This window comes from Sitophilus oryzae, unplaced genomic scaffold (assembly GCF_002938485.1).
Source record: "Sitophilus oryzae breed Bouriz unplaced genomic scaffold, Soryzae_2.0 scaffold_111_pilon_pilon, whole genome shotgun sequence".
NCBI lineage: Eukaryota > Metazoa > Arthropoda > Insecta > Coleoptera > Curculionidae > Sitophilus > Sitophilus oryzae.
Genome location: NW_022145749.1, coordinates 400,724 through 417,282, shown reverse-complemented (window position 1 = coordinate 417,282; position 16,559 = coordinate 400,724). Strand labels below are relative to the sequence as shown.

Sequence of the window (16,559 nt, the reverse complement as noted above, 5' to 3'; positions counted from 1 at the left end):
TCTTCGCATACCATTTTTTTAACTATTATTTTAGCGAGCTGCCTCGTAGATATTTAACTAACTTTTATGTAATTTTTGTGGTTGGCGTGCATGGAAAAATATCCATTGATATTTTCGTGTAATCAACTATCTTTATTTTTAACAAAAGACTTTTTAACCTTTTAAATGTAAGATTTGGTCGGTTTAACATACCATATGATCGAAGAAACACGCGTTAAGTTGGCTTGGAAGTAACGATCAATGACATTTATCATAATAAATAAATATATAAAGCAAAGTCGAGTTATAAATTATGTTTATACCTTTGTGGCTTCAGTTCTTAAAAATAATTCAGGCAAGTTTGGTTTAATAGTAAAACAAAACTGACAAATTGGTTTCCGTTTAGTTCGATTTCAGTGCAGAGGTGTTTACAAAAAAAAATATTTTGTAGATTTTCTTCCAAAAATTCTTCCAAGAATTCTGGGATTTTCTTCGAAAATCCCAGAATTCTTTTTAAAAGAGTCTACTTATTATTATTAGTTCAACCATATATTAACTAAGAACTAGTGGAATGATTTTAATGATTTCTAGTTCATTTTTATGACCTTCCTGATGCAAATTATTTAACTCCTTTACAGGCAACCACTTTCTTAAATCAGCAATTTCTTTAATTTGATCTGTGATGCCAAGCACCTGCGCCTGATACAATTGCAGACCATATTAGGCCAATAATCTATGTTTCTTTGTCTCATAGTATACTACAACTCAACAACTCGTTGATTTATTCTCGTATTGTGTTACATACATAAAATTTTTTATTATCTAATATAACAATAATAAAACCACATATAAATCATTGGTGTCAAAGATGCAAACTCCTATAAGAGAATCCGCTATTAATACGTCAAGTAAAACGAAGGATTCCTGTACACTTCTAACAAGTTTTTAATCTGGACTAACTTACGCCTAAACTGAAAAGTATATTAGATCTCTATTGAGTTTTGATAAACTATATTTTGAACCCATGTTTCAAATATAATCGACAAATAGCAATCAAGGAACAATATGTGCAATTATGCATATATTCTCGTTTTTCGTACAACCTTTATTGTACACCAGTTATTTTTACTTACTACCAACCTCTATTCGAAAATAAGAAATAAACAATAACAATATATCTCTCTAGATAAGCAACAGCAATAACACTAGACGAAAACAATTTGATTTGGAAAGTCGAACGCGAGTCGCAAGTTGCCGACCACAAAACCTGGAACGAGCAGAAGTTTCTCGGACAGCGGTAGACGTTCCGTGCTTATCGCCGTCGTTATTGTTTATTATTAGTGACGGAGAATGCAGAATTGACAGCTCGTGACAATTTACGGAGAATCGTCTTCGAGGAAAGTGTCTGAAAGAGAAATAAGTGTGTGCTAGTTCGGAAACGAGTAGAAGTTTGGATAGATTTAAATCAAGAAGATTGAGGTGAGAGGGAAATAAAGAATAAAGATACCAACGTTCCAATAAAAAATTTAACGTGTATACAGGGTATACAGTAATATATGAGAAAAAATTCTCAAGGTGAACGCTTTTTGAGAAAATAACAAGAATTTTTCATATAAAACATTTCAGTTGGACGTTTTCCTAATACAAAATTATTTGATTATACAAGGTGAAACAAAATCACAATATATTTCGCAACTACAATTTGCATAGACATATTTACCAGGTAAAGAGTGTAATTAAATACCGTATGATCTGAAAAAAAACGTCGTGATGCTGGCTTGGAAGTACGATTCGATAATGATGACATTCACCATATAGGTATGTATAAAACAAAAAGGTTATATACCGGGTGCGTCTCAAAAATGGCTCACCCCTATAACTTTTTTTATTTTTTTCACATAAAAAACGAGATTTGGTATGTTAGTATATGACATAAATTAAGATTAATTCACGTATTCAATTGTTTTTAGTCACTTCCTTTTTCCCCGGAAATGACTAAAACTTTAGAATTTTAAATGGCGTCCTCGATATGTTTTTACTTTATTTGATAGAGAATGACACTCTGGATAGAATGACATATCATATGTCAACTTTTAACATTTCCTCATATAGTTTATTTGAGATTGTAACATGCGGTTCATAATGATAATCGACTCGAAAAACCAAGTGTAAGGTACCAAATTATTCGTAAAAAATGCTTTTTCCAAATATGCAAATGAGCCTGCATGCAAATGAGCCCTGGTTCCATTTGAAAAAATCAGATATCTATGACTAAAAACACCATTTGGGCATATTTTAACCGGTCAGGAAAAGACACGAAAAATATTAGACGATCAAATCTATTTTTCCAAGACTCCTTGATTAAAAATTAGTGCTTTAACATATATAATTTACATCTACAGAGCCATGGCAATGTAGATGTACATTTAAAATACGTTTTTTTTAAAGCAAAAATGTCAACAGTTGACATACCGTATGTCATTCTATTCAGGGAGTCATTTTCTATCGAATAAAGTAAAAAAATACCGAGGGTTTCATTTGAAAATCAAAAGTTGTAGTCATTTCCGATGACACAGGAAGCGACTAAAAACAACTGAATATGTCAATCAATCCTAAATTATGTCATATACCAACAGTCCCATACCCAACATACCAAATATTGTTTTTTTTATCTGAAAAAATAAAAAAATGTTATCGGGTTAAGCCACTTTGGACAACTTTTGTGGCGGTTTCAGTTCTTAAAAAAAAACACTGGCTAGCTGTTTTCGTTTGGTTTAGTTTGGTTTCAACCGAGGGATTTGTTGGAATTACACAAATTGTACATTTTCTTAGCTGTCGCTGGCAGTCGTTAGCTGTAGTCGACTATAATGATATGGCAGACTAGCCACTCTTCTTCGCAGTCATTGGCAGTCGCTTGGCAGTAAAATGATATTTTAGCAGTATATGTACATTTTTTACCCAAGTGAGACAGTCCTCGGTGTTGACGTAGTGCTGTTTGTGTATTTTTGATCTTGTAGATTTTCTGCCAGTTGCGAAAAACCAATAATTCTTTTTTTTTTCTCTAATTTGTCGGATTTTCCTCCGCCCGTAATAGCAGAATAACTTATTAAAATATCGAAAAATTCTGGAATTTTGTAAAAAATTAGGTTTTTGGATCTCCTTACATATTTGTAATAATTGATGTTCATTACAAACCAATAACATACTTGACCTTACATAATAGTAATTTAATGGAAAATACTGGTAAAATAACATATTCACATATTCAAACTTATGACATTCTCACAAAAAATGTTATAGTTTTTAGTATAAACCGTATTTGGAAAAAGTTAATGACATTATGACTTTCGTTCACCCTGTACAAGAAATAGCTTTATTTAGTAACGCTAATTAAAAAAAATATATGAGAGTCCCCTTATTTTAAAAAAGTATAAAAAATTATCTGAAAAAATAAAAAGTTATAGGGGTGAGCCACTTTTGAGACGCACCCAGTATACAAAATTATGTCAGTAAACTTTAACTAAGTTTATTAAACTAAGTTTGCCATATAAAAGCAATATTAAGGAATTAAATAAGTTTTACTTAATACGATAAACTATATTGACCTTATAAGACTCTTGCGAGCCAATGAAACTAATAAATCTCCAAATAACAGACTAAACTTGTCGAATTGTCCTTATTACGTCTTTTGTTGAAACTGAAATTGAAAAATAAAATACCTATATATCAGAATTACTTCCTCGTCGACAACAAAAGGAATATAAGCCAATAAGCCCTATATCACAATTGTTTCTTTTTAGAAAAGGAATAATTTTCTGCTCTTGAAATAGTTACTAGAGGGATAGACTAGGGATAGAATTATTATTAGATTCTTAGAGATAACTGTATTTTGTAATAACATTTAGTTTGCCTTAGTTCTTTTTATGTATAATCCAGTAAATGTATTATTATGTGTATCTTAATAAAAGAATAAAAATTTCGATAAACAATATATTTTTCATATACTGTTGTAGTTTGAGGTTGAAAACAAACACACACAATCTGCTTAATAACCTAAATTATTTAAAGAAATATAAAACTGTGACCACAAAATTTATCTAATATTAGACAGTATTAACAAATAAAACTGATATTATTATGGCGACTAATTTGATAAATAAGACTACTTATAGAACGTACATTATTAAACTAACTAACGTACAAACTGTTAGCATATTACAATACAAAATAAATAAAAAGTCTAGTACTTGTATACAGGACGAGATGACTCAATATATTTTCCACTATTTGAAATGAAACATCCTGTATCTATTATTAATTAACCGTTTTTACTGTACAGAGTGGTCGAAATTGGTCTGTTTTAACAGAGAAAACCTATTTCCTGACTAGATAGAGCAAAACCGACGTAGATGTCATGGGCTCGATTTCTGAGACACGTTTAATGGCGTAAACCGCCTGTTGATATTTTCACTGCCAACTGAGATACGGGGTCTTTTTGAAATTTTTACCATTTTGAAAATTACCCATAAGTACCCATTTTGCTCATATTTTGAACTTTACCCATTTTTTATTTCGCGGAATAATAAAATTCTGTAAAAACGTTCTTAAGGCATTTTTTTAAGCACAATCCAGTGGCGCAGTCAGTTTTTTTCTATGCTTGCTCGAGTTGTCAGAAATAATGAAAAATATAATTTTTTAAATGGAAATAATAGTTGGCTATGGACTTAAAAAATGATGGCGTTTAACCCTTTCCTACGATATAAAGTTATGAGTATCTATTTATAAGATCGATATCAAAGCGGAATAAGTGAAAAAAGCTCGAATTTGGCCTTGAAAAATTATTTTGGAATAAAATCTCCTATCGAAATCTTTCAATGTAAATATCCCGGAAACTATGCATTTCCAAAACACAGCTTAAATGGCGCGAATATAGAGTCCTACTAGCTCTATCGGTAGAGGCCTCATTGGTCGTTTATAGGGAATGCAATCCCGCAAATGCGGGATCCCTCTGAGATTCCGCGGGATCGAAGTTGCGGGATTTATCGTGTGGGATCCGCGGGATTGACACATAGTACTTGTGGATAATTTCGTCAAATAAACTGCCGGACATAATTATCGGGACAAGCAAAATTTTAGGGTAAATTTAAAGTTGAATATCTCTTGAACTAAAAAAGATTTTGGGATGCGGTTTGGCCCAGGTTTTAGATGGATCTATTGTTATTAAGATGCTATGTGGTTTTCGAAAATATATTTAGCGAATTCTCGTATACAGGGTGTTTTATAAGAGAGTGAAAATTTGGTCAAGAATCTTTTTTACCGCAAATTTACGAGTTTTAAAAAATCGAAAATTCTACCAAGTACGAGTAATCTGTATTGAAACTAGAAAAAACAATTTGATTGGTTTTTAATTTTTCTTGTTTTAAGGAAAATTGAAAACTATTTTTCGAAAAATATGCATTTTTAGTCATACGTATGGTCCTAAGTGGTACAAAAAGCTTTGTACATTCTGCATATGCCAAAAAATTATTGATATAGAGTGTATCTAAAAGCAGATAACTAATGCAAGTTAAAAAATACTTCAACGTCAGAATAATATTTTTATTTATAAAATAAGTAGATAAATTATAATAAAATTTAAATTTATTTAATATTAAATATATTTTTTGAACACCCTGTATAAATCGGTCCAAATTTCTTTACAGCTAGTTTAAGATACACGCTATATCAATATATCGTGGGCCTATGCAAAATGTACAATGCCTTTTGTGCGGTTTAAGACCAAATGTATGACTATTGTTTACAGTCCCACAATTTTGCCGATCCGCGGAATTGATTGCTTTAATCCCGCGGGTTTGTGGGATTGAGATTTTGGTGCGGTTTAGGTTTGGTTAGGTTTCCCTAGTCGTTTAGCTACTTTACCGTTTACCGAGAGGAAACATCTTATTTTTATTTACACCTTTCTTTTTTTTCTTCTGGTATAATTTAATTTACCGGCCAAATGCCAAAATTTTCGAAGTGATTTCCACGCTTAATTTCAACGTTAACACCTTAAAAATTATTTAGAATCATAAAAAAGGCTCCCTTCTAAAAACACAAGGATTTTGGTAGCTCGACCGGACTATTGGCTTATAAAACGCTTATGTCTAACCACAATTTCTCTAGACGGATGATAATCAAAGGCCAGTGACATTCCTCGCAAATTTTGAAGTATAATTAGTAGAAAAATTAAAAGTTTGTTAACTTCTAACAATTTTGACGTTCTGAATGTTTACATTGAAATTAGAGGAACAAACTGCTACGCTAATTAAAACTGCTACGCTAATTATTAACTGTTAATTGTTCCACTAATTTTGAGGTTCTGAACCAGGCTTTTGTGTTGCATATGTTACGGCTAAAATGGATACTTGGCTAGTTTTTAAACTAGCCAGCTGTTTTGCAAAAAGCGCTGTTATTTTGTTGGTTAGGTGTTAGTTTGCGGTGGTGGTTGTGCTCTTTATCTGCAAAGTAGCTGGCTAGTTTGAAAACTAGCCAAATATCCATTTTAACCTTAACATAATATACACAAAGTATACTTTTTATTAACTATAGCTTGGATAGCCCTGTTGATAGATCCACCACACTTTTCCCAGTTTTCGTGTATCTTTTTTACCAGATTTCCATTAAATTTTGAAACATGTTCTACTATGAACTGTTTTGCGTGGTCTGTTAACTGTCCCGGTTAATTTTGCCACCATTCTATCCATTTGTTGGTTAGGTATCTCATATAAGTTTATATGCACATTTTCATAGTTCTTAACTTAATATATTTTAATTAAGGTTGTTATAAGAAATAATGTAAATAAACTTTCAACATGAACTTTTATATTTGGAAAATAAAAAATATAACATTTACAAACACGTAAGCTAATGTACTCAGCGAACAGACAAGTGCTTTCAGCTTACAGAGAAAATAGTCTGCTTTTGTCTCGGAAGATAAGCGCTTTCCAATCAAAATATTACCATTTTCTCTCACGATTTCACCCGGGGTTGTCACATCGATCGCAAATCCACTCCAGGAAATTCCTTTGGGAAACTTTATTACGGATCTGTTTCATTTAGCAACGTGCTATTTGGGGACACGCCATTTGTCTGATAGATTTTATTAATTTGAATACATTTGCCTTATTTATCGTTAAAAATGCTTTTATTAAATTAATTAGTTCTTAATTAAAATATAAGAACGAAGCGATCCAAAATGACTGAAATAGTTGCTGAAAAAGTTCAGCAAAGTATGTCAATTCACTGACGTCAATTTTTTGAGGATTTTTTTTCTTCTTGTAAATTTCCAGGTTTTGACGTTGTCATTTATTAACTCGGAATTTTCTTCAATATAAAAATGACTATTTTTCAATTTAACTATACAGGGTAATTCTTAAATATTTACAAATTTTAGTGGCAGTATATTTCGACCCCAGAAACACGTCTATTAGGTATTTTTCGATAAAATAAATGAAATTTTAAAATTTTTTAAAAAAAATTTGGATTTTTTTTTAATGATCATATAAATAACATAATTCCTTGATAATATAGATAGATTAAATTTACAAGAAAGAAAGCCTAGAAAAGATCCAGTGGTTATCAAAATTTAAGCAAACATTTTTTTTTAGAAATTGTCAAAGTAAAATATTTCAGTTATTTTGGACTTATTTGAAAAACGGTAAAGAGAAAATATGTTTCTTTTATCGAGATCTATCAGCACTGAAAATATTTGCACTTATTTAAGACTTACCCTGTATATCGATTATTCTTCAGTATCTTTTTTTTAGATTATACAACAAATCGAATGAATAAAGAAGTGTGAAAAACAACATTTTAATGAATGAGTCACGTATATCCCTGCTGTCAAATGTGACAGATCAGAACCACGATCGACAAAGAAGTATCAACGAAACTGAAGAATATACCACCGAAAATGTGACTATTACTTTTAATGAGAACAGACTATGGCAGACCGAAAACGAAGCTGAAGAAAACAGAGGTAAATTATATTTTTAAAAATAATATTGTAAATAATAACAAGTTAGTGTTGTATTTATATTTCAATGTATTGCACTGTGCACCACTAATGAATTGCAAAAATAAAACTCAGGACAAAGCAAAGTCGGTTTTATATTATTATTTTTTTACAAATTTTCGAAATTATTCGGAATATTTTAATTTTTAAATTGTCATTTTGTTGCACGTAAAATGCCGAAACTACCTTAATTTAACTTTATTTATATCTATTTTACAATTGCCGAGATTTCAACCTTCACCTTCGAATTTCGGACACCCTGTGCACTTCTAAAACTAATTTTTACTTCCAAATACAAGTATATTTCGTATATTATATATAACTAAAACAATATTAACCGCACTGAAACGAAATACCTGTTAAAACTTGTTAAAAGAAAAATTCTCAGAAACGATAGCCAAACTTTTAAAAGGAAATTCCAAGGAAAACAAGTTGTTTATTATTTTTCTTTCCACTAGAAACCTTCAATTACCGGTACAAATCTTCGAACTGGCGGGTTTAGATCGATTTATCTCGTTGTTTCTAATTCCAAACTTTTCGAAAAGATTCCCTAACGCCGGCCGTCTAAACGCTTTTCCGTAATTTTAAAATTTATTAGATTTGTAATTTAAAAAAATCACAAATAGATTCTGATATACGAGTACTAAACACCTAAATAAAATTTACCTACTAGAAAGTAAACAACGAGTCAAATAATCAAGTATTGATTTAGTCTGCTTTGATACAAGATATGCTATTCCAATTTAGCTAAAATATTAATTATTTAATACGGTCTTAGTTTTGATTCTTGACAATATCATTTTCTCTCCAAAAAATATTTTCACTCTATAAGGTGGCTCAAAAAAGTGTGAGTGGATTGGGATGATTTTTTTAATGGGACTCCCCTTGTATATTATTGCATTTTTGGCTTCCTTTCAGATCATTTTACATAATCCTAAAATTTGAGTTAATATGGTTCGATAGTTTCAGAGATATTACTAAATAAATAAAAAATATATATTTGCCAGCCTTTCTTAAAAAAAATTATTGAAAATAGAAGAACTGTCCTGAAATCAAAATATTAGGTATAAAATGACTGAATAAAAAATATTAGGGTAATTGCTTTAGGTGGTCTATACTTACTTTGCTATAAATATCGTAATCTTAAATCATATAGGGTGTTCAAAATTCTACGCCAAACTTTCGAAAATATAATATATATATTTTCTTCCATTTTAAATAGAACACCCTGTACATTATTTTTTTAATAGATGGAGAATTAAAAAATGAACAGTTTCTGTATATGTTTTGTAAAATGCAGTAATATACAAGGTGTTCCATTTAAAAAAATATCCCGATCCGCTGACACTTTTTTGAGACACCCCAAAGAAGTTAAAATATTTTCCTGAAATACATCCTCCTATACATTTTAGATTTACACTTAAACAAAATTCTCAAGGATTCTATGGGCTACAGATGCCCGACACACTATTGCCGGACCCTGTATAATTCAAATGAATATACAATAAAATTATACCTTCGCTAAACATTTATAAGTGTAAAACAATTATTGTATTAAATTAAAAATGAAGAAAAATATCTAGTGAATAAGCGACATTAAAATATAAATTGTGTCACTTAAAGAGTGGAACAAATAAATACAAATATACCAATTAACGAACTAAATATTCTCACAAAGATTAAATAAATCATGAGCATGAACTGTTGCCAATTATTTTTAAATGTTTCTGACAAGAAAACTGACAGAATATAAGTTTTGAGTAGTTTTATTTGAATATCTCTGTTTTAGCTAAATATAGTTTTCTCGTTTTTACACCACTTTGACCCTAAGTTATCTATCTCAGTATATTAAGAAAAGATGTGTTATTTCAGATGTGACAAATGGGGTAGATGCTAATGATGGTCATGAAGGAGAAATCATTGAAATCCCACTTGAACCTTCAGAAGAAAGTAACGGTCAATCTGATGGAAATCTTTTCGAAAAGGAACCACGGAAAATGATGTTGTTTGGATTTGCTGGGAAAAAGACTATTGCACAAGGTATACAAGTTATTAGGTATAAATTAATTGTTTTCAAGTTTAAAAATACACCTAGTATGCTTCAATTTTTTTTTGTTTAATATTTGGTTAGTATCTTGTTAACAAAAAATATTGGAAATATTTTTTAGAAATTTAAAACATATGATTAATCAATTAATAAATTGGTTTGCCTAGAACGCCTAATAAACATATTTCTTAAATCTACAAATGATATTCTGCGGAGCAAGCAACAATGATTGAAATAGTTGGCTTTCTGATTTTGTTCGTTTGGTTGGTAATAGTGCTGTGTCGGTATTTGAGTAACGCGATTTTGGAGCGGTATTTTTTTGTAACGTCGTGTCGCGCTCCACAACGAATCAGGAACTTGTTACTGAAGAACGACGATCATAATGACGACAAAATTATAAATTATTTATAATTCGCAAATAAATTATTTATAATTGCACTTGAAGTTAGCTCGAACCGTAGTAACCGCATAGCGACGTGTTTAGCTCCAGCCGTCGCGATTTCGTCGGTCGCCAACAGTAGTATCGGGAACTGGTATGTCCGTAGTGCCGCGCGATCTCGATCGGGACGGGTTCGCTCCAGCGGTCGCGCTCCTAGAGTTGTAGTTCCCTGTCGCGAACAGAAGTAACTGCTGTAACTGGGCATCGACGCTCGACCTCGGCGGCGACCTACTTCGCTCCAGCCGTCGCGCTCCTAGAGTTCTAGCTCCCTGTCGCATGGTATAAAACAGTGTTGTTTGAAAGATTAAACGCAAAAGCAAACAAAATAAAATAAAAATATTTTATTTGCTTTTATACATTTATATAAGTTTTATTGTTTATACCTATTTTTAAGGTTAGGTTAGACTAATAAACAATTTTTTTGACAGTGGTTTGGACTTTGTTCTTGATTTTAACATTAAATATATTATATTGCAATACACATAAATATGAGCCGTTCATTTTATTTAAACGAAAATTGATAAAGAAAAAAAAATAACAAGGAATCATCGTTTTTTTCTAAAAATGAGATAGATTGGCTATACACAATTATAAACTCGATATTTGGAAAATGAGTGGCGGATAAAACATTAATCTACAAATATAGATAAGTTAGATATATTTTTAGCGAGGACCGCAACAGTTTGGATGTCGGAACTTCGGTTACAAAATCGCGGTATTTTGTCGCGGTTTTTTTCTGGAACGGTCGCTATTGTAACGCGACTCATGTGGAACCGGTATTCCCATCACTAGTTGGTAATAAATTTAAGAAATTCTAATATATAATAAAATACACTTGAAATCAGTAGTAAGAAGTTCTACATATTGTTCTACATGAAATAGTTGTTATAGAACCAAGACAATATTTGAAAGTACCTATTACATGTGTCTACTTGTAATTGACAGTCGATGAATAAAAATAGTTGTTTGACAGAGTTTAACAGAACCGTGTGTTGTTTTTCAACATTATTTGTATTATACAGGGTCCGGCAATAGTGCGTCGGGCATCTGTAGCTCCTAGAATAAAAAACTTGAGAATTTTGTTTAAGTGCAGACCTAAAGTATGTACCAGGATGTACTTCGGGAAAATATTTTAACTTCTATAGGGTGGCTCAAAAAAGTGTGCGTGGACCTGGATGGTTTTTTTTTAATGGATCACCATGTAAATTATTGCATTTTTGGCTCCCTTTCAGATCACTTTACATAACCCTAAGATATGAATAAATATATTTCGATTAGTTTCAGAGATATTAAAAAATAAATCAAAAATATATATTTTTCAGCCCTTCTTAAAGAAATTATTAAAAATACAAAAACTGTCCTGAAATCAAAACTATATTAGGTATTTGCATTAGATGGTCTGTTCTCACTTTGCTATAAATATGATAATCGTAAATCATACAGGATGTTCAATATTCTACGCCAAACTTTCTAAAATATAAAATATTTTTTCTTTGTTTTTTTTAAATGGAACACCCTGTATATTATTGTTTTATTAGATGGAGAGTAAAAAAATGAACATTTTTTGTATTTAGAGTACCGTAAAATGGGGTTACTTGGGACAAATTCACTATAATTTTTTTAGCCATGTTATAATTTATAAAAGTTTTTGTGAAGACAAAACAACAGTTTATGTGTAGAAAATGTCCTTCATATGTATTTAACCTGTAAAGCATCATATATGGTTCCTAATGTAAGAATAATTATAAAAAAACTAACATATTTACTGTCCCAAGTTTCCCCGCACTGGGGTTAAATGGGACTGTAACGGTTTTATACCGAAAATGCATGTTAAACTACTCACGGGTTACTTGGGACAGCAGAAAAATAAAAAAAAATACACTAACACATATCTTAAGTTGAATTTTTTTTCTCAGATAATTATTTAGAGGAAAGGAAAATTCGATTTAACGTAAACTTATTAAAAATAATTATTTATTCATTAGAAAATGTAACAATTCTTCAATAAACATAATAGGAACAAAGTCTTACGATTTGAATCGTAAGGACAAGAAGGAACTAAAAACATTTTGTAAACACAAAAAAAAATAGATGCATTCTTCTTATTGTAGCCAATCAGTATTTTCTAATCCATTAAATGTATGGCGACCTCTAGTAATGCTCACGTCCTCTGCTTTAGCACTCTCACAATTTTATCCTCTGTGATATCATACTCATCAGCTAAATCTGGGTACACAAAATGTTTATTGTTTTTCGTAGATTTTCTCATAAAACCCTCTGATAATTTCGTCTTCTTCCTCTTTTTTCAGAACTGTATGTCTTCCATATCTTTCTAAATTCTGATTTTTACATCTTCTCTGTAAAGTTGATTTGGTTACCTTCCATTTGTCAGCCTCTGTTTTATAGGACATTCCAGATTGTAGGTACGTCTTCTATGGCACTTTCCATATTTTTTTCTTCAAAGTCATGATATTTTTAGAGCCTACTTTGCGAATGCGAATATAATTTCTTGGTATGTGGAGCCCTGAAAACAAAATCGATTAAATAACATGGGGTAACTTGGGCCAAGGGCTAAGTTAGGACAATAGTTGACCCAAGTTACAACCCAAACCAAACCATGACTTTTTTTAAAAAATATATTTTACAATCTAAAAAATGATCTAAACGCGGGCAATGACATTGGTATTATTTATGAAACATAAAAAACTAACTAAGAAATGTAATTGGACTTACCTGTTTACTTTTTGACTGCCTCTTACAGATAAAGTTTTCGACCACTTATTTTTAGCTTGCTTCCCACCACCCACTTATTTTTTTTATATAAATAAAATACTATCACTTTATATAGAGTTCGTTTAATTAAATCATCAACACATTGTTCTTTAACGAACCAAAACATTAAATTAAGATTATGTTTATATTTGCGTTGTTCCCGCCATTTAAATTAATAGAAAAACCGAAGTTGCGTCCCAAGTAACCCCGACGTCCCAAGTAACCCCATTTTACGGTATTTCAAAATTCTTAACGATTTCGCAAATACACGCAGTTATTATTTCATATGGCGCTTTCAATGGTAAAATATGAGAGAAAAATCATTGGTTGGCTTTGATAAAAATTTACTGTGGAAAATGCCATATGAAATATAAAACCGCAAATATCTGCGAAACCGTTCAAAGTTTTGAAATACTCTAAATACAAAAAAAATGTTAATTTTTTAATTCTCCGTCTATTGAAAAAATAATATACAGGGTGTTCCATTTAAAAAAACCAAGAAAAATTATTTTATATTTTAGTAAGTTTGGCGTAGAATTTTGAACATCCTGTATAATTTACGATTTTCATATTTATAGCAAAGTAAGAACAGACCATCTAATGTGAATACCTAATGTAGTTTTGATTTCAGAAAAGTTCTTGTATTTTTAATAATTTTTTTAAGAAGGGCTGAAAAATATATATTTTTGATTTATTTTTTAATATCTCTGAAACTATCCAAATATATTTATTCATATCTTAGGGCTATGTAACGTGATCTGAAAGAAAGCCAAAAATGCAATAATATACAGGGTGTTCCATTTAAAAAAAATCATCCAGGTCCACTCACACTTTTTTGGGCCACCCTATAGAAGTTAAAATAATTTCCTGGAATACATCCTGGTACATACTTTAGGTTTGCACTTAATCAAAATTCTCAAGTTTTTTATTCTAGGAGCTACAGATGCCCGACGCACTATTGCCGGACCCTGTATATACTATAATATTATCACACAATATCTTTATAAATTTTAGCCCTATGTGTTATTATGATGTATAAGCTCTTCAAGGTAAGTCTTAAATAAGTGCAAATATTTTTAGGAGTAATATATTTCAACCCCAAACACGATTATGAGTTTTTTTTTCGCGAAAAGTTTTTTTGAAAGTTTAGAATTTTTTGAAAAAAATTTGGTTTTGTTTTTAGTTTTTAGTTCAAAAACGCAATTTCTTGACAATATGGCCACATAGGTAGTAGCTTAAATTTACAAGAAAAAAAGCAGGTAAGATCCAGTAGTTCTCATTTTCTTCTAGTGGGCCGATTTTGATAGGAGCTTACTACTACAATTTGTAGCTAAATTATTGAACTTTTTAAAAATTAAATTAAAAATGAAAGTTATCTATCTGTCAATTATACAAGGGAAAACAAAATGTTTATATTTTGATAAAAGTTTGAAACACCCTGTAAAATATGTTATCAGAGCAAAGAATTTGAAAATAATTTTACCATCTAGGTACGTTGTTTCACGAGAGTTTGCTTTTTAAATCATACTCCACAGGGTGTTTCAAACTGTCACCAAAATTTCAACATTCTGTTTCCCCTTGTATAATTGACAGATGACAACTGTCATTTTTAATTTAGAAAGAGATACTAAAAAGTCAAATAATTTAGCTACAAATTTCTTAAAAAATCATCAAAATTGGCCCACTAGAACACTATACATAAAACTTTAAAATAAATCAAAATTTTAAGGTGCTCGTTTTTAGTGCCGGTGAGTGTATATTGGCTACATTTACAAATCAATTTTTAGAGTAAAACTAGTATTATGATACGTTAATACGCATTTTATAATCAAAATTTATTAGGAGCAAATAACCTAGTCTATTTTAGAAAAACTTCAGATTAAATCCATTTATTTCTCGTCTCGATTGGATTAGTCTCACATTGTTAATGAAAATGATTTTAAATATCCTCATCAAATTAATCTTTTTGACATTTGGTTTGTTTTGCTAAGCCACAAATGGTGAACAGTCGGTGAATATTCGAATTTCTTAAATTTATTGCCAACCAAACGAGCAAAATCAATAGTCAACGATTTCAGTCAATGTTGATTGCTCCGAATTTTGACGTTTCTATAATTTTTATTCAATCACTCGCTTCTAACTAAGATTTTTCTTCAAACCTTCTTGAATTACAAAAAAAATAAAGATATGTCTCATTTGCAGGAATGATGGACATCGCTCTGATTACGGCCAACGCCAATCAACTTCGCTACGTGCTGGAGTTCAGCAAAAAAAGTTTCACCTATCGCCTGTCCATCACCCTCATATCTTTATCTCTGCTGCTTCAAGTGGCCGTCGGCCTATTCCTCATTTATAAGGGCCGGTTCGACGTTAAGGGCGAATCGAAATCTGTCAACGCAAAAAAAGTCAACAACTACGTGTTTATGTGCGTTTTTCTGATCACTATTCTTAACGTGTTTATCGCTAGTTTTACGGTTATGGAAAACGATAACGGTCTGATAAAACCAAGCACACCATAATACGTTTGTTTATATCAATGTAATATAAGTACAGGGTGGACCATATTGGTTGTTTCTATAGAGTATCTAAAAAACCATGAGAAATATTCAAATTTTGATATTGCAGTCTCGGGTTCTTTTTTTTGATAAATTACAATGGCGCAAACGGATCGTGGCTATCTTGATCGGTTTCGAAGCTACAGGGGGATTCTCAAATTTTGTACTTTCTGAAGATGTTTGTTAGTTTGGTTATTTCAGCAACCATAGAAAAATTAACTATACATTATAAAGGCACTTTTCTGTGTAAAATGCAGTGGCGTAGTCAGACATTTTTCGAAAAAATATTTTTTGAGATATTAACTTATTACTTATATATTTTTTTTAAATAGAACCCCCTGTATATTTTTAATTTTTCTTATTCAGCTTGGCATGGGATTCTCGAAAATATATACCACTCCATATTTATTTTCACTATTAACCTCAACATTTCAAATTTTTCTTAAATTACCCACTTAGTAGATAGTAGGCCGCGCCGAGCAACAAAGTAAACGGTTGTCATGGTGATCGGAACATACCTTTGATGGATGCGGGACATTTCATTTCAACAGATTGAAGTGTATGTAATTTAAATAATAAAAAAATTAGTAAATTTGCCGTAAAATACCGCTCAAAATATAAATCAGCTGCCATTTGCTTATGTTTGTTAGATTCAATATAACATTCTAACACATTATATTTCTCAAAGTTTTCAAATTTACTAAGTTTTTTATT

General features: G+C 30.8%; 1 protein-coding gene across 3 annotated transcripts; it reads left to right on the top strand.

Annotated features, from left to right (window-relative positions):
* Window positions 1-1,240: 1,240 nt before the first annotated feature.
* LOC115882865 lies at window positions 1,241-15,874 on the top strand. 3 transcript variants are annotated; one of them, XM_030901124.1, is made up of 5 exons: window positions 1,241-1,458; window positions 1,606-1,797; window positions 7,785-7,996; window positions 9,905-10,072; window positions 15,493-15,874. In XM_030901124.1, exons 3-5 carry the CDS (start codon window positions 7,834-7,836, stop codon window positions 15,807-15,809), a joined length of 648 nt encoding a protein of 215 aa, XP_030756984.1. In that variant the 5' UTR covers window positions 1,241-1,458; window positions 1,606-1,797; window positions 7,785-7,833; the 3' UTR covers window positions 15,810-15,874. The 3 variants fall into 3 exon arrangements, with proteins under 3 accessions (XP_030756984.1, XP_030756975.1, XP_030756993.1); XM_030901115.1 differs by having other exon boundaries at window positions 1,241-1,554; XM_030901133.1 differs by lacking the exon at window positions 1,606-1,797.
* Window positions 15,875-16,559: the final 685 nt, after the last annotated feature.

Bases quoted from the DNA above. Each gene is read 5' to 3' on its own strand.
- LOC115882865 (XM_030901133.1), top strand. From the start codon at position 7,834: ATGAATGAGTCACGTATATCCCTGCTGTCAAATGTGACAGATCAGAAC. The intron at 7,997-9,904 runs GTAAATTATATT...GTGTTATTTCAG, and splicing joins CGAAGCTGAAGAAAACAGAG to ATGTGACAAATGGGGTAGAT. The intron at 10,073-15,492 runs GTATACAAGTTA...TCTCATTTGCAG, and splicing joins GAAAAAGACTATTGCACAAG to GAATGATGGACATCGCTCTG.